The following is a 27,927-nucleotide window of genomic DNA, read 5'->3' on the forward strand; positions in this document are numbered from 1 at the left end:
TTTGATTCGTTGAGATCGCTTAAAGCGATTTAATCTCTAATTTTTGACATTAGCTCGTTACAAGATGAAATAGTTTGAATAATATTTATCTAAAAAACGCTCAGGCACAATACTTATTATTTGAGTGAGAAAATAAAGTAAATTTATAATTTAACACTTTAATATCATTTCACAGTTATTACCATACATATTTTACGAGATATCTTAGCTGTTCTAGATTTCAAATTGAGAAAGTTCATTTTTATTTAAAACTTGACTTTCACTATTATAACTGTAATTATACAGAGATATATAACTAGTACAGTCCTTTTCTGATTCATTTAAATTAATATAAAATTATGAAGATTACATAATATGTAAACATAAGACATAGTATAACATATTTAATCTGAGCACAGTCAATAATAATTTGAAAATGCAAAATTTGCGTCAGTTCCTGAAGTCACATTGAACTGGAATTAAATTGGAATCGGAATACTTCTGGGCGTTTGATAATACTGCGGCGTGTCTATTAAAGTTGTAGCGCCGATCACTCCGCCCTCGGCAACCAGAAGCAGCCTCCGCCTACGGTGATGACGTAATAGCGACGCGACGCTCGTGAAACTTCGCTCGCCGCGCCGAGCAAAGCCGAGCGCGAGGCGGCCATCTTGACGACGCCGAACACCGACATTGTGCACTGCTCCAGTGCAAGACACACTTAATGTATACGCGTGGTTTGGCTGTAAAGGAAAACGTAACTTCTTAATAATAATTAAATAAAATACAGTTTTACAATAATTTTAAAATACGGCCCAGTAAAAATTGGTTTTCGTCACTCGGACCAAAAGAACACAAGGTGCACATGTATAAATTGTACTATACTAGTCCTCTTTTTTTCCTCCCTAAGATGATAGTCTTGAGAGGCTATGTCAGCGTAATCGGGCGAGAGGTGAGCTCACGGGGCTCAAACCGGAAGTGTTGTTAACACTGGCTCTAGCAAGAACAGTGCTTCGCAGAATCTACCACCGGATCGGAAACGCGACCCACTGAGAAGATCCCGCGAGGTACTCAGTGGGTTGTGTCTATGGGTTAATTCACTCGTTGAGTCCTTCGTCGCAAGCGACGGGTTCGACGAGGATGGTGACCGGTGCTTAAGGTACCTAAAAGCATCGTTAATGGATCGGGAGGATCCGTAATGACCCGGATAGTCCTCAGGCATCCCGCACGCAATAACTATTCTGCTTTGGCAAAATGTAGAAAAAATGTTTTGTTGTAAACATAAAATATTATAAAATTGTTTAATTACTTTAGTTAACATATATGTATTGCGCGCAGGAATATTTAGTTACAGTTTTACCTAAATATTCCTGCTAGAAATACATATTATGATAACTAACTATCTTACCTAGATATATAAAATGGTCGCATCCTAAAAGATAAGACGCCCGGTGCATTTATGGCAAGCGATGCAACTGTGCCGGTGTTCGAATCCCGCAGACAAATATCAAATGTTCCATTTCATTGGAACATTCATTTCATGTACTTAAAAAATGTTTAAGATTGACTTCGACGGTGAAGGAATAACATCGTGTAATAAAAATCAAACCCGCAAACTTATAATTAGCGTAATTATCGATAAATAAAAAAGAATTAAACTTTCCTTGCTTTAACTTAATCCTCTCATTATTTTAGCGAATAGTTGACCAGCACACATTAAGGAAGTCCCAAAGCATTGAAAAACAAAACCAAACAGCCTACCGTTGATTTCAAATCATCAAGCGCATTCCCAAATCAGTTTCCCTAACAGCCAATTAACATAATACACGTGAATATTCCCGCTGATATAATACGAAGTGAAGAGACAATCTCGTTAGCTCTGTTAGAGATTACGGTAATGAACCGTATAACTATTAATATGAGAGAGGCTTCCGCTAACTTACATGTCTTGAGTTATACGCCACAATTTTATTTTATTTATTTTTTTATTTTATTTTTATGTTATTTATCGGGTACCAACATGTTATACATCAGCACAGAACATTACAGGTATCATATACATTGATTTCACATTAAATGCTAACACAATTACAGGTGCCGACTGCATGCATCGAAAAAAAAGCGGTTTATTATATAAAAAAAAAACTATATATAACATTACAGGAAGACTTTACATAATTACACATTTACTACCGAATACGCTATTACTTAATTGAAAAAACTCATTGAGCAAGGCTGTAGACTTCTCGTCTAAAACTGTCAACAGTGCCAGCAAAAACGTCCAGAGAATATTTGTTATGAAAATAATTTAATTCCCCAACTAGTCTGCTGAATTTACAATTTATTCGCTAGTTTCGTATACACGTGAAGAGATTTCGTGCTTATATAGATTTTTTTTATTGCATAGATGGGTGGACGAGCTCACAACCCAGGTTCGGTTTCGGTAGGCAGCGGCTTGGCTCTGCCCCTGGCATTGCTGAAGTCCATGGGCGACGGTAACCACTCACCATCAGGTGGGCCGTATGCTCGTCAGCCTACAAGGGCAATAAAAAAAAATAAAAAAAAACCTGGTGTTCAATGGTTACACTTTGAAATATGGGTTCTAAGGTTTCAGTACAGTTACAACGGCTGCCCCACCCTTCAAACCGAAATGCATTACTGCTTAACGGCAGAAATAGGCAGGGTGGTGGTACCGACCCGTGCGGACTCACAAGAGGTCCTACTAGCATGTCGTTAATTTTCTTTTCGCACTGTAAGACAATAACGGTTCGATTAATTTAACAGTGAAACTATTTAAGGCCAGGTGGAAGGCAAGAGATCATGCGTCCGATCACCAATCCACTGGACTGAGCTAATAAAGAAAGCAACTGAATCCACCATGGTCCAGTGTATTTGAAGCGCTTCGAAACGCCAGATCTGGAAGCGAATCGCCAGAGACAATCCTCGATAATCCCTGACCTAATGGTTGCTTCTACATTAACATCATCAGCGAAACTCTGACAAGAGTATCCGACTAAGAAGAAGAAGTAGAAACTGTTTCTTTTATCAATCCAAACGAATGATTTTTGTTCATTTCGTACTAGGGTTTCAGTAGCCCAGAGGAACTACAACGCCTCTGTAATTCTGCTGTGGAAGGACGCGGGAAGCCACCACTAGCAATTTTCCCAAGAAAACCCTTACGTATGCGTATGTATTTCGTAAAGGTCACGACCCTCAGCACTGAGGAACACGACGCATGGAGGAGGAGTAAGTGTTATTGTGTCTATATGATAATCCAATTTAATTGAAACTCTAATCATTTGGTACGCTGCATGTTCGTAGGACTATTATGACCAGCGATACGTGAAACATGTCGCAAAATCGCGTTGGCCACAAAATCGCTGTAAATCCACGAAGAAGGTTACATCTCACGGCTTATACAATAATAAAATTATAATAAAAAAAATATGAACATTAATAAGAAGTCTTAATATTTTTCCTAAGGGCAGACCTGAATTCCTCAGCCCGCCCCGGCAAGGAAGCGTGTGACGAACGCGAAATGTAATCTCGGCATTTAATAAAAAAAATATTACGCATTCGTGACTGCGAAAATCTTTCGTTGGTACATAACATTTTCATTGTATTTCATTATTACAGCATCAATGTTAATCGCATTAGTGGAAATAAAAGTTTTTTTTGTTTTATTGCTTCAATCGGCAAATAAATTTGTGTAAAGCTACCGATTACTGGTGGTAGGACCTCTTCTGAGTCTGCGCGGGTGGGTACCACCGCCCTGCCCGTTTCTGCCGTGATACAGTAATGCGTTTCGGTTTGAAGGGTAGGGCAGCCGTTGTAACTATACTGAGATCTTAGAACTTATATCTCAAGGTGGGTAGCGCATTTACGTTGTAGATGTCTATGGGCTCCAGTAACCACTTAACACCAGGTGGGCTGTGAGCTCGTACACCCATCTAAGCAATTAAAAAAAAACCTGCGATAGTCTCCAGTCCACATCCCTCCCTTCGTGATTAATCCCTGTTTCATTGTTGCATTGGTGCTCAAATCCCGCGGGCAAATATGAATGCTCTGCTTAGAAATTCGGTATGCTCACGAATTATTTCCACCATGAAATAATAACATCGTGTAATAAAAATCAGAACACGCAAAATCAACAAATTTGCTTAGAAATTTGAGGACAACTTTGAGTAGATTAGTAAGGTGGCCGTAACGAAAAATAATCTTATTCCTTTCTTTGCCCTATATGTAAATGTTTTTCCTCTGAAGTGTGCGGCATTCGTTATTTTGAAACCTCGTGTATGAAGAATATATTCAGATTATTGTATTCACGAAATCCGCTTGCCGCTAGATCAGGCCTTTCTACTGACGACGACTAACACCGTCTTTCACTTGAATCAGAGTAAATATTGTATTTCCTTCGGCTTTCTTGAGTCGTACACACAATTAAAACTATCCACTTTAATCTTGCGTATTTCTTGTCATTATATTTGATGGATACGGCTGCTTCCATGGCGTTTTAAAATGATGACGTCATTGTCTTCCACAGTGACGGCAATTAAGACTCATTTTTCCAATGAGTTCAATTTATTACATTTTAAGTGTACAGCTATAACAATAGAGAGCTCCGCTCCGTTTTGATTGCTCGTGCATAGATAATACACATAAATTAGTTATAGATAAGTAACTCAAGCACAACAAAAATGTTTACGGGCGTCGGCCACTAGATGGCTTCGCTTCGATTAGTTTCTTATTGCTCCTGTAGACGGCAGTAACAAATTTACTATTCTATATTTTATTTTTAATGAAGGATTTTATAAATTCACAGAATTAAATTTTATGAATTTGTCAAATTGTATTGTATTTGTACCAAATAAAGACTTGTATGATTTTTTTTTTATTTTTATTTTCTGTGTTTTTAATTTTACAATAATTAAATAATGACCGAAAACGATGCATGAACGAATTTTGTATGAAACCATTTTTTACATACATACCTAACATCCTGTTTTATTAATTAGAATTATTTAATTGAAATATCAAATACAAATGTACTAAACTTACTTCCATCCCAACCATGCGAAAATCAATTACTCGCACCCATACCGTTACACAGGTAAAACAAAATCACTAAGCAGTTTCACTAAAGCCGGTTGCAGACGGACCCGAGGCCCAAAAGGGTAATTACCTATGAACAGATTGGGATCTCTGATCCTATTTACTATTATATTATTAATATATGTATATACGTGATTAGAGTCGTGTGTAATTTGCAACGTTTTCCGACAGGGAAAGGGGTGATTTTGTTGCAAGAAAATAATTAATGAGGCCACCATAATAACACACAATAGAAGACATGAGTGGATTTTACTGGTGGTAGGACCTCTTGTGAGTCCGCACGGGTAGGTACCACCACCCTGTCTATTTCAGCCGTGAAGCAGTAATGCGTTTCGGTTTGAAGGGTGGGGCAGCCGTTGTAACTATACTTGAGACCTTAGAACTTATATCTCGAGGTGGGTGGCGCATTTATCTTGTAGATGTCTATGGGCTCCAGTAACCACTTAATACAAGGTGGGCTGTGAGCTCGCCCACCCTTCTAAGCAATAAAAAAAATATGAAGGGGTTAAATGCCATTTTTAAAATTTTTAAGTTCTTACATTGAATGAAGGTGTTATGTGCCTATAAACCATATTAGACCTTAAAACTCCGGGTTTTAAGGCTTTTTTTTTTAGAAATTGCACGTGATGAAGGAGTGTACGAAGAAAAAGTACAAGTAACAAAATTTTGTTGCCCGTTTTCTCAAAATTAAAAAATTGTATCATATCCCCTTTATCCACTCATGTCTTCAACTATCTTATTGCTTAGACGGGTGAGTAACTTCATGTCTCAAGGTGAATGACAATATCATTGGTAACGTCTATGGACTAGGTTAATAGCTTAACACCAGGTCTATGCTATTAATCAAAATAAAAGAACCCTTTCAGCAACATATGAGTGTTTATACCTAAAACCACTCACTCACATTTCTTCTATATCTACACTGACCTCCATGTTAATGGATACAATTACATAGCGAATACAAGAACAACTCGTTTTGTATATCTTATACCATTAAACGAGCAATTCTTGTATATTAATATATATGTATATAATCTGAATCTCGGAAACGGCTCCAACGATTTTCATAAAATTTAGTATACAGGGGATTTCGGGAGCGATAAATCGATCTAGCTACGATTTATTTTCACAAAATGTTGTTTTATTCGTGTTTTCAATAATCAACTCTTCCCGACATCTATTGGCGAATAATAATACTATTTTTCTTAATTGAGGGCAACTAACCGCTTTAAAGACACAACAAGATGGCGTTATCAAAAAAAAACCGAACAAAGCTCGGTCATCGTCTAGCGATTTTTTAAGGTATAAGTATTTAAGTGCTTTTTGGAGTGTCGTCTAAGATTATGTTCACGAGAAAGATGAGATATTTTTTTTTATTACTTAGATGGGTAGACGAGCCCAAGGCCCACCTGGTTTCAAGTGGTTACCGGAGCCCATCGACATCTACAATGCAAATACCGCCACCCACCTTGAGATATGAGTTCAAATGTCTCAACTTTTTAAGTAAGTATCATGAAATATTCTACCTGGCTGGACGGCCTCAGGACAAACATCCCATCGGGCTGTCCCTTCAATAGGCTTTCGGCTTCGGTTCGGTCGATGTTCATATAAAAAGGTTCGTTCTCGATCGGTACCGGAAGAGGTCGATCGGCCATGTTCCGACTCTTACGGTCTTCCGGTTTTTGCGCATGCTGAGCGACGTCACCTTCGCTTCCATTATCTGAACCTTCCGATCGAGCGTCGTTTGTATCTGCAATAATATTACGGTATATAAGCAATCAGGCTAATTCAATTATGTACTAAATTTCAATTGTTTGCGTCAAGCGAAACGCTATTCACAATGCATGACGTCACATGTGGTTAAAAGCAATGAATATTCTAGAGTAATTCAATTTGACGTGTGTTCTTTTTTTTTCTTTTACCGCAGAGATAGATTACGATGAAGCATGGATCCATAACCCACCATGACACATGAGGTCGATATCTCGATATTGGACAGCCGTCCCCACCCTTCAAACTGGAACGCATGACTGCCTACACTAGACAGTAGACACTAACTAACACTGCGTTCTTCTTCTGGACTCTTAATCATTTCGAGGAGGCAACGCCTTAAAATGCAATACAAGCTTTAGTTTACCCCGACTCATATCGCCCCTGAACATTTTTGCAACTTTACAGTAAAGCTATTTCAAGTTTAAAATTTGGAAAAAATAACCACAAAAAAAAAAGCTTCGCCTATTTGAATGGAACAAACTTAATTGAAGTCCAATTCAAAACATCGAACCGTTGATGCTGGTACCAAATAAAACGGACCTTTACTTAATTACAAAGATAAAAGGTGGTTACAGGTTTTTGGTGGTAGGACCTCTTGTGAGTCCGTGCGGGTAAGTACCACCACCCGGCCTATTTCTGCCGTGAAGCAGTAATGCGTTTCGGTTTGAAGGGTGGGGCAGCCGCTGTAACTATACTGAAACCTTAGAACTTATATCTCAAGGTGGGTGGCGGCATTTACGTTGTAGTTACCTATGGGCTTCGGTATCTTGTTATATCTCTATATGATTCTTGATTAACTTGTCTTACCTACCTGTTAAATTGGTAACAGTAGCACAACGTACAGTCCTATAGAAGAAATCGGTTATGGCCTCACCCAGCCTCACTCCAAGATTATACGCTAGCGGTACAGTAACTTTCAGATACCAACACATTTTGTAGTTCAAATGAGAAGAAAAATTACGTGAACCGATTTTCGGTAAACACTTTTTTCACTCAAAGACATCTTAATCTATTTATCTTTCTAATGAAAATCGTACCTAAATATACAATGTAGCTATATGTGTATACATTTAAACGTATATAATTGTGTATATCAGGAATGAAAGAATCTTATCTCCCAGGAATCGCCACAAGGAATCCTAATTAGGGGACGGATGATAGTGCGTGGCTTGTTCCCGAATGTTTTAAGTAATAGTAATGTGTCTATTAAAATATAGTAATGTTCCCGCAGACAACGATCGCATACATGTATTTTTTTTAATTTAAGGCAAGCATCTATAATTTAAGTAATTTTAAACAAATGCGGGAGTACGCCTAATCTGTAATATCTCATCTCCATTGTAATACAAAAATGCAGAAAGTAATCCGGAATTTAAACAGACAGGGTCCTATGTGTTTGAAAACAAAAGGTATGAATTTGGAATTACCATGTGAATATTAACATGACCTTTTTCGCATTGTAGTTGGCACAATAACTACATACTAGTGGTCGCCCGATAGTCGTTTTTTTTTATTTATTGCTTAGTTGGGTGGACGAGCTCACAGCCCACCTGGTGTTAAGTGGTTGTACTGGTACTGGAGCCCATAGACATTCACAACGTAAATGCGCCACCCACCTTGAGATATAAGTTCTAAGGTCTCAAGTAAGTTACAACGGCTGCCCCACCCTTCAAACCGAAACGCATCACTGCTTCACGGCAGAAATAGGCAGGGTGGTGGTACCCACCTGCGCGGACTCACAAGAGTGTCCTACCACCAGTAATTACGCAAATTATAATTTTTGTGGGTTTTGATTTTTATTACACGATGTTATTCCTTCACCGCGGAAATCAATCGCGAACATTTGTCGAGTACGTATTTCATTAGAAAAATTGGTACCCGCCTGAGATTCGAACACCGCGCGGCGCATCGCTCAACACGAATGCACCGGACGTCTTATCCCTTCTTAGGCCACGACGACGAAATTCGACTATAATTAATTAAAATTATAAGTTTGGACATTATTATGGTTCTATTGTCAAAGACTATTATATTTCTATAGTCAAGATTTCGCCAAGACTACACTAAAGACAAATACTCGTAATGTTAAAATAAAGAATATTAACCTATTCTCAATTTGATTACAGACTTTAAGCAATAACAAAAGTTTGACAATAAACAAAGAGTATATGTGTGTGTGTCAAATACATGGTAGTGTGTGTAATGTTTTCTATATTGATTTAATGTATTGTAAAGCATAATTTAAAAAAAAAATTACGTTCTGCAATTCTTTATATTCTCTATCAGTATGGGAAATTTCATACTTCTCCGTCCGCGCAATTTTCGTAATAAGAGGTAGGAAGTTTTTGCTTCACGTATTAATATATAGATAAAAATTGATGTTTGTACGTTTCTTCCTTATAGACTCAGAAACAGTTGAACCGATCCCTATGAAATTTTCAGAAAACCTTCAGAGTGATGTGGCGGATGATTCTGCGAAGTTTGATAGCAATCTCATCGAAGTCAAATCCCAAATCGGCTAGTAAGGCGCGACAAATTTGCTAGTATTTCACATTAAGTGACAAATTAAATGCCACATTAATGTTTCGAACTAATTTTAAGCGGCTTGGCTCTGCCCTGGCATTGCTGACGTCCATGGGCGACGGTAACCACTTACCACCTGGTGGGCCGTATGCTCGTCTGCCTGCTCGGGCAGTAAAAAAATAAAAAAAAATAATAAAATAATAATAATGAATGAGATTGAAGACATTTACCGTTTGCCACACAACAAAAATATATTGGCCTTTAAATAAAACCTTTTTATTCTTTTTGTATTATAAAACTAATTGCCTTCTTAAATAAAGAACTGTTTCATTAACGAACGGAGAAAACAAAAAAGATTCATTAAAAAGAAAATGTATATAAATATATTAAACTAGTGGCCCGCTCGGCTTCGCTGAAGTCTTTAACAAAAAATTCAAAATAAAAAATTATAATACATTTGCGTCAGGTTTCTAAAAATAGAAAATTATAAAGGTAGTTTGAGTAATTATTATTATTTTAATGAACTATTAAATAATATTTGCTTTTATCTATTTTTTTTATTATTTTTACATTATTATTTTTCTAATTTTCGTAACATTATTGGAGTTTTAGTAAAGATACCTTTTTTAAAAAAAAAAAAAGAATGTAACCTATGTCACTCGGTGATAGTGTAGCTTCCAAACAGTGTAAGAATTTTTCAAATCGGTTCAGTAGTTTCGGAGCCTATTCAATACAAACAAACAAACAAATTTTTCCTCTTTATAATATTAGTATAGAAAACGAAAGTATCCGATTCCAAAAATAGTCGTTACTTAAATAGGAAACAGGTTAAAAAAAAAACGAATTTGATCAAAGAGACTTTGTACCGTAACTTATTAAATTTGAAAAACATTAATATTTTAGACGAGGTTGCCAAGTTTCAACATTAAATTCGGTGCGGTAATAATATTAAATCTAGTTTCTTTTACACTGATTTTATTTGTCTGTTTGTTATTTGTTTAAAGTAATCATTAGTTCTGTTTCGAATTAATTATAAGACACTAGCGACCCGCCCTCGCTTCGCTTCGGAAACTGTAATTTATTATTGATTTCTCCACTATTCAATGGATGTTATTATACATATAAATCTTCCTTTTCAATCACTCTATCTATTAAAAAAAACCGCATCAAAATCCGTTGCGTAGTTTTAAAGAATTAAGCATACATATGGATATAGGGACAGAGAAACCGACTTTGTTATATACTATGTAGTGAAGAAGGACTTAGACCCGTAGTGAACAGTGATACGTAAGCTAATCTATCCTTACGCTAACAATAAAAGCATCTATATTTTTTTATAATATATTGCATAATTTGAAATTTTGTACATGTTGTTACCGGAACCTATAGAAACTACAATACAGGTCGAGTTATAGAAATTCAAAGACCGTCCTAGCATTCAGGTCGGAACGCATGACGCGGCAGAAATAGGAGGGAAGGGGCGGTGTATAGTACCTACCAATACGAATTAAAGTACGCTCACAGAGTAACCACTCCTTAAATATTCGTCTAATAATTACTTTCTATACAAATTTATGTTTTAAAACGTTAAAAGAAAGTAAATTGTGTACTCATCTGGTGGTAGGACCTCTTGTGAGTCCGCACGGGTAGGTATCATCACCCCGCCTATTTCTGCAGTGAAGCAGTAATGCGTTTCGGTTTGAAGGTTGGGGCAACCGTTGTAACTATACTGAGACCTTAGAGCTCATATCTCAAGGTGAGTGGCGGCAATTACGTTGTAAATGTCTATGGGCTCTAGTAATCACTTAACACCAGGGGCTGTGAGCTCGTCCACTTATAAAAGCAATTAAAAAAACATAAGTTCGCCGAAATCATTCATATGAGAAATCCTTTAGACAAGTACGCGACTTTGAAACGATGCTTTAATTGACCTAATTAAAACCCTGTATGAATCATTTTAGCTGAGTCACTGTCGCAAAACAATTGTTCCGAATTAACGTTTGCCTGCAGTGAAAAGGACATTAAAATCCAGATACCAAAGCTTATAGAACGTAGATGAATGATAATAAATATTTTGTTACGTTCTTAGCGTTATACAATAAACTAGTGGGCCCCCGGTAGTAGAAATTCGACTATAATTAATTGAAATTATAAGTTTGTACACTATTATAGTTCTATTGTCAAAGACTATTATACTTCTTTAATCACAGATTTCGCCAAGGCTACACTTTAGACAAATATTAATAAAGACAAACAATATTGAATCTTTTTTTTTTAAGGGATTTTATGACCTCGTAACTGAGACCTTTAAGTCATGTCTTATTTTAATGTATATTCATATTTTTATGAAAAATGATATTATGGAGTGAAATGAAATGAAGATTATTAATTTGAGACATTAACCAATTTCCAATCCATTCAACTCCCAATCCATTCAACAACCAAACAACAACAACAATGAAATAAAATGAGATGATATGGGATGATATATAGTCTCAGTAAAATGGTGGTTATTTACTAAGATTTTTTCAATGGACTTTTTGGAGGATCCCGAGAAGTTACGTCCAGTGGCTTTGTTTCATTTTCCCACATTTGTGCACTTTCACAGATATTAAACAGTTAATAAACCACCATTATTACACATTTAAACCCGAAGAAACACTAAATAGACAAAATAAAACAAATCACGCAACTTCACTCCTCGCGTTCCCGCCAAAAAGTCCATATTGAATTTATTCTCAATTTGACCACAGACTATAAGCAATAAGAAAAGTTTGACAATAAACAAAGAGTACGAGTATATTATATATGTGGTGTGTGAAATACATGGTAGTGTTTGTAATGTTTTGTTTATTGATTTAATGTATTATTAACGCAGAATTTAAAAAAAATATTAACAATCCACACTCCTTCTCTATATCCTCTATAAGTGCGAGAAAGGTCATATTCCTCTGTCCGCGCAATTTTCTTAAAAAGGGGTACAAAGTTTCTGCTTCACGTATTAATATATAAATGCTATAACATTTAAAAATTCAACTTGAATTTAATCAATCTATTATACTTTAAATGATATCTTTACTAATATTAAAAAAAAAAACTAAACTGATTGATAAATGAAATAATGTGGCAATTTTTTTATTCTATTGTCAAACAATCTGACTTCTTTCCACTCTGTTTCACCTAATAATTCAATTTTACACTCATGACTATCAATCCACATTGCACAGACACTGAGTTTTGTGTTCACAAGATATTTTATTCGTGAATTTTCTGTAACACGCTCAACATTTTATGCTAAACATCGTGTAAACATACAAATCGAACTGAACCGTTGTCCTGAATATGTACCCAGTAAAAAATGTAAAAACGCAATCTCTATTAGTGCTGTAACGACTGTTATGTATCGATATCGATAATCTATATATATAAAAATGAATTGCTATTCGTTAGTCTCGCTGAAACTCGAGAACGGCTGGACCGATTTGGCTAATTTCGGTCTTGAATTATTTGTGGAAGTCCAGAGAAGGTTTAAAAGGTAGATAAATATGAAAATGCTCGGAACTAAATAAAAATAACAATTTTGTTTTTCCTTTGATGTGTCCCCCGTTGGACGGATTCCTTTTGTTTGTTTTAAGTTTATTTTATACAAAAGTTTAGGTATTTTATTTATCGATTGAGGCACTACGAATTCTGGCGGGTCAGCTAGTAATACATATTAATTGAATTCTTTAAAATCCGTTTATAGTTTCATTTATTCATCGCTCCGGTCGTGTTAGTTATTGAGAATAATTGGAAGACCGGTGGATATGATGAGTTTATAATTCAAATTATACCGCTCTCGTGGGAGCAGTTAACAAATTATTTACAAAATTATTTAAAAATAAATAATAGATAACTGGGAACCAATTAGGCACGGTCACCCGCCCCAATTTAGGGTTCTCTCTGTGTGTGTGAGTGTGTGTGTGTGTTTAAATGTATACATATATAGATAATAAACACCCAGACAAAGAGCAAATGAAAATGTTCATTAAACAATACTTGCTCGATGTGGGAATCGAACTCACGACCCTCGGCGCAACAATCAGGGCCACTAACTACCGAACCACCGAGTCAGTCATACTGTAACTGGACTGTCATAAGCAAAGCCAAATACAGATATCCTAAAGCAGCATAAACTTTTGTATAATAATATATCGACACTTGAAAGGCAAACGTGACTAAGCGACAATAACTGCTTTGTACATAAATGATAGGCAATAACGATATTCGATGCGCAAAAAAAATATATTTCTAGGTCTATTAAAATAATTTCAATTCTACAGCTAGATTCGTTAAAATAGATTTTTTTCAGGTATTTCAACTTTAAATTAGTCTACTGTAAAATTCACGCATTGTCGCTTAGTCATGTTTGCCTTTCAAGCGTCGATATGTATTTTATTTTCTTTATTATCGTTTCCTTCGCCGTTGCTTAGGGATAAGTAAGTTGTTGCTAAGAACTCTTTTCAGATCTCGTTTGGAGACAGTAATGTCGTAGCACACTGGCAACACCGAGATACTACACATCGTAAATATTACCTACATATTTTCTTATATTATTTGTGTCCGTGTATTTAATATTGGAATTACAAAATAAATTATTTGAAACACTAAAACAACTTATCGCTATTATTCACCACATCACTAAAGCACATGCTTTAACCATGTGACACATGTTTGAGAGAACAAAACAAAAAAGCTTTATGAGAAAGTGGAAGTAACAACTACTTGTTACTGGAGCTTTCGTGACCGTCCAGCTGCTATTGATTCATTCTTATTTCTTTATTAGCCTAGAAATAAAGACGAACCCATGACCAGCTTCGCGTTACCTAGATATTAGAGCCATTACACACCGCAGAGTCAAAGCCGATCCCTTTTAATACAATCTACCTGAGATAAAATTTCTATCTTATCTTATCTTATACCCTTAAACGAGCAATTCTTGTATATATAATTATATAATGTGAATCTCGGAAACGGCTCCAACGATTTTAATAAAATTTAGTACACAAGGGATTTCGGGGGCGATAAATCGATCTAACTACGATTTATTTTCAGACAATGTTGTTTTATTCGTGTTTTCAATACCTAATCAACTTTATTGATATCTTCCCGACATCTGTTGGCGAATAATAATACTATTTTTCATAATTTCATCTAACTGCTTTAAAGACACATTAACACTAAAGCTTAGCCCACTAAGTTTCTCGCCGGATCTTCTCAGTGGGTCGCGTTTCCGGTGGTAGATTCTGCGAAGCACTGCTCTTGCTAGGGTCAATGTTAGCAACTCTCCGGTTGAGCCTCGTGAGCTCACCTACAAACGTTAGAGCAAAGCTGAAATAGCCTCTCAAGGCTATCAGCATATGTAGGGGAAAAAAAAACTAAAGCTATTTCAGCAGTGCTCTGAGGAATTGTTCGAGATGATACCGGCATCTCGTTTTTACCATCGCAACGCACGCCACCGGAGTAGAGTTCATCCATACTACCTGGAGCCACTGCGGTCATCCACAGTGCGTTTCCAGAGATCTTTTTTGCCACGTACAATCCGGCTATGGAATGAGCTCCCCTCCGCGGTGTTTCCCGAGCGCTATGACATGTCCTTCTTCAAAGGAGGCTTGTGGGGAGTATTAAGCGGTAGGCAGCGGCTTGGCTCTGCCCCTGGCATTGCTGAAGTCCATGGGCGACGGTAACCACTCACCATCAGGTGGGCCGTATGCTCGTCTGCCTACAAGGACAATAAAAAAAATTAAAAAAGCAGATGGCGTTGTTAAGCCACTTATCAAAAAAAATCGTCTAGTTTAAATGATTTAAAAACACCTTTATCATTCCATCTCGCGCTTAACTTTTATGTTCATTAAATTAAAGACAGTCAAGGTGTGTTTACACGAAATGGAGACTAAATGCACGCGCAATAAGATATTACGAGACCAGTGCCCAAACGATATTTTAAAATCTAGAAATTTTAACAGACGAAATTACTTTAGCAATTTAATTTTATTTAATTTTAACGGTCGTCGGAAATTTTATTAATTCAAATAATAAATTCTAAATTGTTTTGTCTCTGAGAAGAACAAAAAAATGTACAAGGTCTTTAAGATGTCAAAAGTTTAAAATGCCAACCAAGTAGGGCGCGTCCCGGGGCGCGTTCGTTGAAGACTTATTGGATTTGCTAATTTCATTACAGCAGGACGAAAGCGTTCGGGATTCACGATCGACATTTACACCGTAGTGCAGCGGTCGGGGAAGTTTTTTAATTAGTACCCCAAAATATTTTTGTGTAAGCTGATATTACCCCATGCCGAAGAACAAAATTACACGAAATCGCTTCTTTTTAGCATCTTTCATATTATTATAGACCCCATGATAATTTTGAAAAGAAAACAATAACTAAAAATTTAATTTAAACATGATTTATACAATTTATCAATGTAATACCCTAGTAATACATAACGGTAATTTGGGGAGATATACGACAAAGGGAAGATCTTCCACCGAGCGGATGATATTGCTCGGTAGACCGACGGTCCGAATGTTGTTGTTCGGAACTTGTATATATGCGCTTTATCTTGAAAACGCAAGATTCAGGCATCTGTTAGTTATCTTGCGTTGTATGATGGCTACCCGCCACATCACTCCCCTCCGAGACCGGAGGTCGTGTCATTTAGTTAGCGTTGTCCGTGCTGAGATTAGCTTGCAAGTGGCAGTGGTGCTCGAAGTTTGCGGTGAGTCGAAACTGAGCTTGAAATACTGCGTGATTGTCGCCAGTGCTGCTCGAAGTCTGCGGTGAGTCGAGACTGAGCTTGAATGATGCGTGATGAGGCAGTGTAGATGCGTACCGTAGGACCAGGAAGCGCGGTGAGTCGGCTGCGATGGTCCTGTTGAGGCTGCGATGCTGGCTTGCTGTGGGACGACTATCGATGACTTGCTTTTATCTGCGAGAATGCGGGGATTGTGGTAGCCGAAGTTCTTGATGCGCTGATGATGAATCAGCAGGTTGCGTGTTCACATCACGTCGGAGGTCACCAGTTTGGGGAGATATACGACAAAGGGAAGATCTTCCATCGAGCGGATGATATTGCTCGGTAGACCGACGGTCCGAATGTTGTTGTTCGGAACTTGTATATATGCGCTTTATCTTGAAAACGCGAGATTCAGGCATCTGTTAGTTATCTTGCGTTGTATAATGGCTACCCGCCACAGTAATAATAGTAATATAGGTATGTAATATACAGTTGAGGAAAAAAAATCTCCCCCACAGAAAATATACTGAACTAGTCGGGGACGCGAGACCGTGTGGAGCGCTTCGTGATTTGTCGGCGTCGCTCGGAGCCGCTTCGGCAAACCAATCGCGGCATACTTATTTTTTCGTTACGTTCCATTTCGTTTCATCGAGTTTGAAATCACAACGATTCTAAAGAAGTTTCACTTCAATATATACTTTTTACTCACAAAAGTTTCATTTTTACCCCCCAAAACTTCATTTTACCCCATTTGGGGTAATTTACCCTGGTTCTCCGACCGCTGCCGTAGTGTCACCATCAACTTTGTAAACCGTAATCAAATGCGACACAAATGACGATACATTAACCCTAGGAACTCCTTGAGAGAGCTATGTAAATTTGATCCCACAAAACAATCAAATAGCCTTCACTCATAGATTTAAGGGAACTGCCTAAGAAAGAGCGATACGAATGAGCAATAAGCGTATGTTAAATTAAAAACTAATTGAAGCTAGAAGTGGGTCACCAGGTGGACGAATCCTTGAAAACATTCCGAACCTGATGAATGCTTCTGCGTACCATCAGCGCAACCACGACCATTCGGACAAGAGGACTCAACTAAGAAAATAAAATATTTTGGAACGATAATGTTCGAACGAAGTTCCTTATGGGACGATGTGGAGGGGCACCCTAACCGGGAAAAAACGTCCGTAACGTAAGATTCTTATTAGTAATGCACCAGTGTACGACTTAAATTTGTAATAACGTACAAAAAATTACATATTTTTATTAAAATTATATTTTTTATAAATCATTGTGAATAAAATAAAGTTGATAACTTTGTAAAGTAGTTTTTATTTTATTTTTATCAATAAAAAAATCATGATACAAAATGTATACCCGAATAGTTATTTTCTTTATACCTCGAATAGAGCTATCCGGTGTCCCACAACACCACACATTTTTTTTTTTACTGGATGGTACTGCTATTGGAATTACGCGGGAATGCGGCCCTTGCTTCAGGCCATTTTAGTCTACTTCGTTGAGTTTAAATTACTGTTACGTTAACAAACAATTAATTAGTACCTAAATATAAAAATAAATGACTTGCCCGCTGAGTTTGATCCGCCGGCTTTTCTCCGGATTGTGGCTTCTGGGAAGCGATATTTTGTTTTGACTTTCAATAAAAATATTCAATGACATCTAAATACTTAAATCAAATAATGATTTTGAAGTTTAGTAAATGTGAACTTTAATACTGTATTAAAGGTGCATAGTCCTGAGGAGAACTAATTCACGGGATTTCTATTGAAATTATTTAATGATCCAAAGAATTGAAATTCCACAAATTCAGCAAGTAAGTGAAACGCTACAAGTAATCTATACATAAAAATAAAATTGGAGTGTCTGTTTTTAATATTGAAATAGCCTCTTTTTACTACATGCATATGAAAATATATATATATATACGGTACATACACCAAAATAACATTTTTTACAATTTTTGTCTGTCTGTCTGTCTCTCTGTCTGCCTTTTTGTTCCGGCTAATCTCTGGAGCGGCTGGACCGATTTTGACGGGACTTTCATTGATAGGTAGCTGCTGATATAAGGAGTAACTTAGGCTACTTTTTTTAGATTAGCTCCGCCCCGTGGCTTCTCCCGCAATATAACAATAACCGCGGGTAACATCGCGGGACTCAGCTATCAATAATAAAATTTAATGTTTCCGAAGCGAAGCGAGGGCGGGCGCTTATATATTATAAATTAGATTACTTTAGAGGACGCCATTATCACTTTTTAGATAAGCCACGACGGGCAATTACTGTGCCTATGCACTGTTTGCTTTCAGATTTTGTTTCAATCAAGTACCGTATAGTTCTAGTACTAAAGTTTTAATCCCAATTAAAAAATCTAATAGAGAAATTGTTGCCTTGAATTTTGAATGTATTGTTTTGGTTGTAAATAGTCCTCAGAGTCATTGAAAAGTTACAACAACGAACACTAACGGTGTGAACGTCGGCAGATCTTCATTCGTGTCGGAAATTAGATTGAATAGGATTATTCGTCATTACCGCAGCCAAAATTATATGTACTTACCTCTTGTAAGCGCCTCGGATGTTATTCAACGAAGCGATGATTTGTTAAAAAAAAATCATTTTCAAAAACTAGGTATGTGTTACGCGCTATCACCGGCGCCATTGAATGTCGTAAGCGGCGATAATACATCGAAAACCTCCTCAGTTGGAGATTCGTCGAGTTATTCAGGAATGAAAAAGAAAGGACGGAAGAAAATGGACGCTGATAAAAAAATATATTATTAAAGGCTTTTTTTTTTAAACCACTTATAAAATTCAATTTCAAATTGTTCTACAATTCATTTCAAAATATTTTTAAATAAAAAGATTATTACACTATAGATTATTTATTCAACGTAGCTATGTTTTAATAATTACTTGAATATGCTATCGCTTCTCAAATTATTGACAACATCGGTGGCTTAGAGAAACCGGAGCCGTTGCCTCCAAAAAAATTAACCTGTAACATCGTACTGTATTCCTGCCTTCCTTCCATCCTATCAGGGACTTTTTGGCGGAAACGCGAAGAGTGAAGTTGTGTGATTTGCTAAACGTAACGTAGCCTATGGTTAATTAAATTAGAATTTTGAAGTTGACCGGTTGATGTGTTTGTTTCGAGTTTCTATTCGCTTATAGTGATGAAATGAAAAGCCATGCCGCGAGAAAACGATCAAATCTTTCCCGACGAAGCCGTAATGCAACTAGGATTCGAAACATTGCGAGTAAAAGGACTGAAGAAGAACAAGAAAATATAATAATAATAATAAAAACTAAAATAAATGGCCAGTAAAGAAGAATCATTCAAATAGTTGCTTTTGAAGTTATACTTCTTTAGGCGCGTTATGAAAAATTGATGGGAGTGAAATTTTACGATGTGCGCGCACCATGACACAAAATTAACAGAAATGAAGTTGCCCACTAAATCGCTCATTACAATATATATGACCGACGTAACTTGGCGAGTCTGAATATAGCCGCAGGTGAACTTTCCGAACCGTACCGAGAATTACCGAATTTATACGATGTCAAAAAAAGGGATGTCCAATATGCGTGTTTGAGGATGTTGTTTAATCGTTTTTTCTTTTAAATAAATTAAAATTTAAATTAAAAAAAAGAAATAAAATTAATAAAAATAAAGTATAACTTCTTACGCGCGTACATAAGTACACGCAACCTTTTTTTTTTAATTTACATTAATTATCCAAATAAAAAATTTACCTTGATAAAATCAATTATTGCCTCTAAGGCGGTACAAAGTTCGCTGGATCAGCTAGTATTATATTACACATACCTCGTTTCATTCCGAATCTGTTCTCGAATATACTCATAATATAACCGAGTATAGAGTCGTCCTTCTGTTTGTACTGAACGTCCAGATAATCCTTGTTAATTTGAACTGGATCTAAATAGTCTTCCACCGGTAATTTTGTCTGGAACATTTACATTAAGTATTGAGTGTGGCTTAAAAACAAAAACAACATACGCTTAAATGGTAAACCGATTTTTGGTTGCTTAAGCCGGTGGACGAGCTCACGGCCCACCTGGTGTTAAGGCCGCCATCTAACTTGAGATATGAGTTCTAAGATCTCACTATAGTTACAACGGCTGCCTCACTCTTCAAACCGAAACTCATTACTGCTTCACTGCAGAATTAGGCCTTGAAGTGGTGGTACTTACCCGTGCGGACTCACAAAAGGTCCTACCACGTTAAAATAATTCATACCTTCACGCTTTGATTTGCAATAACGTTTTCATTGTTCACATGCACCGAATCATACATATTTGCCATCGGATCATTGCTCTCATATATGTTTGTTTCTTTATCATCCACACCATTTTCCACCACGCAACCAACATCATTGACCGGATCAGTCTTTTTGCCACCAAAAAATGGCATCCTAAACGATTGGATAAGTTCTTGAATTTTAACCATACACGGCTTAGAAGTCTGATTTAAGTTGCAGCTGCTTATTCTGTCGTCTCTTACAAAGTTTTTAGTATTCTCAGGTATTTCATTGTAATTCAAGTCTTCGTAAAGATGATCCTCTGCATATTTATCCGTAAATTCTTCAGTTGTCGATATAGATTTGTACTTGGTTCCCCATTCGGGTCTTTTGTATAATTTGTTTATGTAAAATATACTAGTCCTTTTCATTGGATAGTATTTGTCCGTAGTTTCTTGCTTAAGCCGCGAACGTAAGTCAAACAATGGATATTCATATGAGTTTAGCCTAAAGAATTTTTTGGAGCGCTTTGGAGATACAGGCTTCATGGGAAGATAGGACGGTGCAGCCTTATTAATTTGCTTTGGTTGGTTCCTGTACAGAAAGCTTTTAACCGGTACCCATTTTTTCAATAAATCTTCGATGCTATTATTGACGTTACCGAGTTCTTCTGTACCCTTTTTTTTAACTGTTTGATACTGGCTTTCTATCAAAGCCATCTCAGCTTCAGACTTATCATCGATCGATTCATTTATATTCAAATATTTATCTGGGTCGCGTTTTAGGTCCTCGAGGAATGCAATGAATTTCTTAGCATTAGATTGCGGTCTCCATAGCTTTACTATTCCTTCTGTAACATCCTGCGAAAGGAAATTATCAAACACATATATAATCGGTATGTTCATCCATTAGCCTATTTATAATGCTTAAAAAGACGTGTTAACGATTATTCAATCGAAATATTCAATGCCTAAACCGGCGACTTAACATTTTCAAACCCCATTAATATTTGAGGTCATCTCACTTTATGAAATATACAATTCTAGTTATCTTATTACATATTATATAGAGCCACACGCAGAGGTCGTTTCTCCAGCGCTCTATAAACAACTGGAATTAACTCTATAATGGTATATGTGGGAAACATTGAGCCGCACAATCAGGCTATAGCCACAAACATCGGCGCGATATTCCGTCAGTGCTTTGAAGTTTCCTTATTTCTCTAACGTATCAAGAGAATTTACTGTAGAGAACACACATTGTTGAGAGAGTACGTATTCAAAAGCCACAGTTATCACTCATTATCAGTAAGGTCTATCTTTGACATTATGTACACAATAATCTATATATTAATACGTGAAGCAAAAACTTTGTACCCCTTTTTACGAAAATTGCGCGGACGGAGGAGTATGAAATTTTCCACACTTATAGAGAATATAGAGAAGGAGTGCACAATGCTAATTTTTTTTTTAAATAATGCATAAAAGATACATCAAATCAATAAATAAAACATTACACACACTGCCATGTATTTGACACACACACATATGTATATTATATACTCTTTGTTTATTGTCAAACTTTAGTTAATGCTTAAAATCTGTGGTCAAATTGAAAATGGGTTATTATTGTATATCTTTAATATTATTTGTCTATAGTGTAGTCTTGGCGAAATCTGTGATTATAGAAGTATAATAAATAGTCTGACAATATAACCATAACAATGTTCAAACTTATACTTTCAATTAATTATAGTCGAATTCCGACTACTGCGGGACCACTAGTATTTAAAAATCGCTGAAGAACAAAAACACGCTTAAAAAACTAAATAAAGAAAAAATAATGTAAAAGTTGAAAACATCAACTTTTAATATGAAACTTTCTAGAATTAATAGTTGTTACAACAATGTGTATGTCGACGGAGAGAAAATTTTGTTCCGAAAAGTTAGGCCCGCCTGCTCTGTAGTTATTAGTTGAATAGTTAAGGAATATTTTTATAAAATTTGTTTTAAAGAAATATAAGTTTTTATTATTACATTTTTTTAAGATTACGTTGCTCTGTAGGCTGTAGATGGAATTATTGAAAATTTCAAAGAATCTAATCATTAAAAATATATCTGCAACTCTCGTGTTTATTTTGGTATATTTAATTCGTTGAATTAGTGCTAATCTATGGTAGGCAGCGGCTTGGTTCTGCCCCTGGCATTGCTGACATCCGTGAGCGACGGTGACCACTTACCACCAGATGAGCCGTATGCTAGTCTGCCTACAAAGGCAATAAAAATAATAATAATAATCATTTATATATCAGGGTCCCACCTGCCTAATCTAATGGAGCTCACACGGCTCATCTTGAAATGGCTAACATCTGCCCTAGCATCATAGCTTAGCTGAATCTACCACCAGATCGGAATCGTGACCTACTAACAGAGAAGATCTAGAATGAAACTCTGTGGGTTAAGTTACAAGTCGAACTCTTCGTCGCGTTTGTCGAGAACTTGTTTTCTTTTTTATTTGTACCGCAAATCCGTATATATCCGTAATACCGATACTAATAATAACTTGGTGCTTTTTCGTGGTCACAGACATCTAATTTGTTATTAATCGACATTTGAATACTCTATTAAGCGATAAAGAAATTTAGACGGTAGTTGGAAAAATTTTAGAAACTCATGAAAACTAAAGAAAATATGTAGATCAAAGATCAGGGAATTTTGTTAAAATTACCATAAATTACATATGTTCAGTTCACAACGAAAGCATCGGATACTGCTAATTTAATTTTCTGACATCTCTGAGTGAAGGTAACCACTCACCATCACTATCAAGTGAACCCTGAGCTTGTCACCCTACAAAAGCAATAAACACTTTTTACTGGTAGTAGGACCTCTTGTGAGTCCGCACGGGTAGGTACCACCACCCTGCCTAACTCTACCGTGAAGCAGTCTAGCCGTTGTAACTATACTGAGACCTTAGAACTCATATCTCAAGGTGGGTGGCGGCATTTACGTTGTAGATGTCTATGGGCTCCGGCAACCACTTAACACCAGGTGGGCCGTGAGCTCGTTCACCCATATAAGCCATAAAAAAAACAGTCTTTGCTTTGCTAATTATGCTCATCACTAATTCTTTAAAGTAAAAATGAAAAAAAAAAACAAATGAAAAAATGAATGAAAAAAAATGAAAAAAAAATAAGCAAGCTCGTCCACTCAATTATCCAATAAAATAAAAACAGAAATTATCGACAGCGAAATCTGTTTGGATTAACGGTTTTGGTGAAAAAACTTTGTGCTTACCTAAATTTATTTGTAATTCCTGATGAGAATCCTCCTCCCGTTTCAAATAGAGTCGAGAATGTGTGCATATCACTTACGCGTCAAGAACGTGAGACCTGATTTAAAAGCTTCATAAATTTTAATGACTAGCGCCGTATTCAACATTCGCTGTCCGATGAAGGTTTTGATGGCGCTTACAGCGAAAACGATGGGAGTCTAGCAGATGCTGTGGTCGTGAGTTGTTGGATATGATGATGGCGTCATGTCATTGACTTAAATATAGCTGGTTTTGTCATGGCTTTACCATCATAGTACCTATTTCTGACACGAAGTAATCAGGGATTCTAGGTTGGTAGATGAGTTGACCGCAGTACACAATCATTGAGACTTCGACCAGATGTCAGTCTCGACCTGCCTATTTCTACCGTGAAGCAGTAATACGCTTCGGTTTCAAGGGTAGGGCAACCGTTGTAGTGTTAAAACTGAAACACATCTCTATATATAAAAATGAATTGCTGTTCGTTAGTCTCGCTAAAACTTGAGAACGGCTGGACCGATTTGGCTAATTTTGGTCTTGAATTATTTGTGGAAGTCCAGAGAAGGTTTAAAAGGTAGATAAATTAATGAAAATGTTCGGAATTAAATAAAAATAACAATTTTGTTTTCCCTTTGAAGTGTCTCCCTTTGATGTGTCCCCCGTCGGACGGATTCCTTTTGTTTGTTTTAAGTTTATTTTATACAAAAGTTAAGGTATTTTATTTATCGATTGAAGCACTACGAAGTCTGCCGGGTCAGCTAGTCTCTATATATAAAAATGAATTGCTGTTCGTTAGTTTCGTTAAAAGCCGAGAACGGCTGGACCGATTTGGCTAATTCTGGTCTTGAATTACTTGTGGAAGTCCAGAGAAGGTTCAAAAGGTAGATAAATATGAAAATGCACGGAATTAAATAAAAGTAACGATTTTGTTTTTCCTTTGATGTGTCCATGCGATGAAAAGCTTAGGTCTTTTATTTATCGATTGAGGCACTACGAAGTCTGCCGGGTCAGCTAGTAAGTAATAAAAAAGAATAAAAAACCCAACATGAATCCACATCGGTGCGCAAGCTCGTAAAAGGGTTTTACATTTTAATTTCGAAAAACATTTGACCCTTCTGGCTCTTTAAATCAACGGAAGCACCTCATTGATTTATGTAAGATAAATAGTGACTGCTTGGAAATACCGTGATGGGAAGATTAGAATTCAGTATAGTGGAAATGGACCCGCTCGTTGCGAAACTTTTAATTAAGAGTTAACACGAGTTTGCCTTTGAAATCGGACCGTATTTTGATAACGATTTTGTAGCCCGATCTCGTTTTTCGTGTGTTTAATTAGGTAATGATCTGATGGAGCCTTTTAGTTTAGCGGTTATAAATGTTAAATGAGAATGAACAGAATTTGCGCATTTATGTTGTAAATATCTATGGGCTCCAGTAACCACTTAACACCAGGTGGGCTGTGAGCTCGTTCACCCATCGAAGAAAAAACAAAGATGAACTTCTGAAAAATATCTATAAACGCGTCTGAATTCGACTGAAAATATTTTTTTATTTGTTTTATGTCTTGTGACGAGTACTGAACAGAGGGCAGCGGGTTGGCTCGGTCCCTGGCATTGCTGGCGTCCAGGGGCGATAGTAACCAATATGCAATATGTAATTTCGAGGTGGGTGGCGCATTTAGGTTGTAGATGTCTATGGGCTCCAGTAACCACTTAACACCAGGTGGGCTGTGAGCTCGTCCATCCATCTAAGCAATAAATAAATAAAAAAAACAAATATGCTAGTATGCCTACAAAGACATAAAAAATAATCTATACTAATATATAAATAAATCTACAGTGGCTTTTATGGAAGTTCCGTTATAACTACTGAACCATGCATCCGATTGACTTGAAACTTGGTATCCATGTAGAAAATACATGTACTTAATGGATAGGCTAATATTTATATGAGTGTTGGACTGCCTAATAATAATGACAATAAATAATAATGTTAATTTTAAATGCCCAACGAAGCAGGCGAGTACGGCTAGTATAATTATAGAAATATATAATAAATAAGATAAATTAGCTGTTAGAATATTTGACATAGAAAATAGTTAATATATTTTTGGAAATTCAATAGATCGTCATTGCATCAGAAATATTCATTTGGGGAACAATTTTAAATGTATAATTCAAGTGTTGATTTGTGATTTCAATGTTAAGACTTCTTTGAAAACTAAATAACATTTAAGATTATAATTTTTATAGACGTCATTAATGGCAAGGGCCAAGCCAAGCTGCTGCTTACATGGACGACATGGATTGAAGAATGACATGCCATGCCAGTCAGGAAACACCGTGGAGGGAAGTCAATCCAAAGCCGGACGGTACGTAACAAAAAGATCTCTGGAAACGCACTGTGAATTAATGCGGCGGCCAGCAGTGTGGTATCAAAAATGAAATGACGGTATCCTCTCAAACAATTATTATTTTATTACATTGTGTATTTGTATGTATATGTATATGAATGTATATATAATTATGTATGGTATTTGTGTATTTATATGTATGTGTATGTGTATATATATATTTATTTCATTGGATTGGACACCGCGCGTAATTCGTTGCCAAATGATTATTGTCAACTTAATGATAGTCTGGAAGAAATTGCTTTAGCGATAAGACCGCCAATTGTACTTTTTTGTAGTTAATGTTTTGCATTGTGTTTTTTTTTTAATGTACAATAAAAAATACTCTCTCTTTCTCTATCTCTCTCTCTCTCAATTCCTCACAGCACTCCCGCGTTTTAACTTACTGCGATTTTCCGTCCATCCAGTTGTTTTTCTTTAGCGAAGTCCACAAACTCAACCAAGTCCCATGTTTGCAATAACTTCACAACACCCTCTATATCCAAGCTATCCAGTTTTTTATTTCTGTCTTGTATACTCATTATGACTCAACCTATTGGGCTATAAGAAAAAAATATTACTGTACTAACTAAAGGAGCTCACTGTCCAGCGGTAGGCAGCGGCTTGGCTCTGCCCCTGGAATTGCTGAAGTCCATGGGCGACGGTAACTGCTCACCATCAGATGGGCCGTATGCTCGTCTGCCTACAAAGGCAATAAAAAAAACTGATTTCGGTTATTGCACCACGTGAATACCGACACCCACTTTAAGAGGTCGTAATTTTAACGCCATATAGGTTGAAAGACACTAAAGAGTTTTCAATGAAATTGAATCTTTAATTTTAATAATTGCTGAAAGCGAACCGCGAAGCAGCCTCCAATGCTAAGGTTATCTTAAATCCTGTCCATTACTATCACAAAACATTCATTCTGATTTCAGCTCGAAGGTCGCGACAGCCTTTGTAAGAGCCTCAATATGAATCACGGAATCTCCTACCATTAAGTCATATGGTAAAGCTTGAACTCATCTATCGATCTAATTCTTCACAATGATGAGCAAAGCTGTTTTTCTGACTTAGATGGTGGTAGGACCTCTTGTGACTGGTGGTAGAACCTCTTGTGAGTCCGCACGGATAGGTACCACCACCCCGCCTATTTCTGCCGTGAAGCAGTAATGCGTTTTGGCTTGAAGGGCGGGGCAGCCGTTGTAACTGTAACGTTGTAACTCAAGGTGGGTGGACATTTACGTTGTAGATATCTATGGACTCCAGTAACCGCTTAACACCAGGTAGGCTGCAAGCTCGTCCACCCATCTAACCAATATAAAATATTAAAAAAAAATAAAAAATCGTCTTTACTTTGCTGATTATGCTCATCACTAATTCTTTAAAGTAAAAATGAAAAAAAAACACCTGTATCTACAGCTAAATAGTATTAAAACATATACTTACTACTACAAATATATTTAAAAATCCTCACAAAACACAAAAAATATTCGAACCGCACTAACGAACCACGAACGCGCCGCGCAAGTCCTGTAACACCACTAAACGCTCTAATTGAAGCTTATTGAGTCGTGCTAATGGGGCATATGATATCATGATTTTGATTTCATTGTTAAGAATATAGAATATTTATTCTCTGTGTGATTCCTCACATCACATATGGATGAGTGGCTTCTTGTTTTCAACATGGTTGGTTATAAATTAAAAGTTTACACGCTTGTGACGCCGCCTCTTTGCGATAATTACGATAATTTATAATTTATAATTTGCGATATATTTT

The 27,927-nt window shown here is 36.5% G+C and overlaps 1 protein-coding gene across 2 annotated transcripts; it reads right to left on the reverse strand.

Moving 5' to 3' along the window:
- Positions 1–142: 142 nt before the first annotated feature.
- LOC114248117 (uncharacterized) lies at positions 143–27,743 on the reverse strand. 2 transcript variants are annotated; one of them, XM_028181240.2, is made up of 6 exons: positions 27,594–27,743; positions 26,552–26,705; positions 20,440–21,300; positions 20,008–20,146; positions 6,615–6,838; positions 143–719 (listed from the first exon to the last, which is right to left on the reverse strand). In XM_028181240.2, exons 2-6 carry the CDS (start codon positions 26,684–26,686, stop codon positions 459–461), a joined length of 1,620 nt encoding a protein of 539 aa, XP_028037041.2. In that variant the 5' UTR covers positions 26,687–26,705; positions 27,594–27,743; the 3' UTR covers positions 143–458. The 2 variants fall into 2 exon arrangements, with proteins under 2 accessions (XP_028037041.2, XP_028037043.2); XM_028181242.2 differs by lacking the exon at positions 26,552–26,705 and having other exon boundaries at positions 27,594–27,689.
- Positions 27,744–27,927: the final 184 nt, after the last annotated feature.

Source organism: Bombyx mandarina, chromosome 26 (genome assembly GCF_030267445.1).
Source record: "Bombyx mandarina strain Sakado chromosome 26, ASM3026744v2".
NCBI classification, from domain to species: Eukaryota; Metazoa; Arthropoda; class Insecta; order Lepidoptera; family Bombycidae; genus Bombyx; species Bombyx mandarina.

Coding starts and splice junctions, on each gene's coding strand:
- LOC114248117 (XM_028181240.2), bottom strand. CDS start 26,686: ATGAGTATACAAGACAGAAATAAAAAACTGGATAGCTTGGATATAGAG. Junction 21,301..26,551: donor TGGATGGACGGAAAATCGCA/GTAAGTTAAAAC, acceptor TTCCTTTCGCAG/GATGTTACAGAAGGAATAGT. Junction 720..6,614: donor TCCTGAGGCCGTCCAGCCAG/GTAGAATATTTC, acceptor TTTCCTTTACAG/CCAAACCACGCGTATACATT.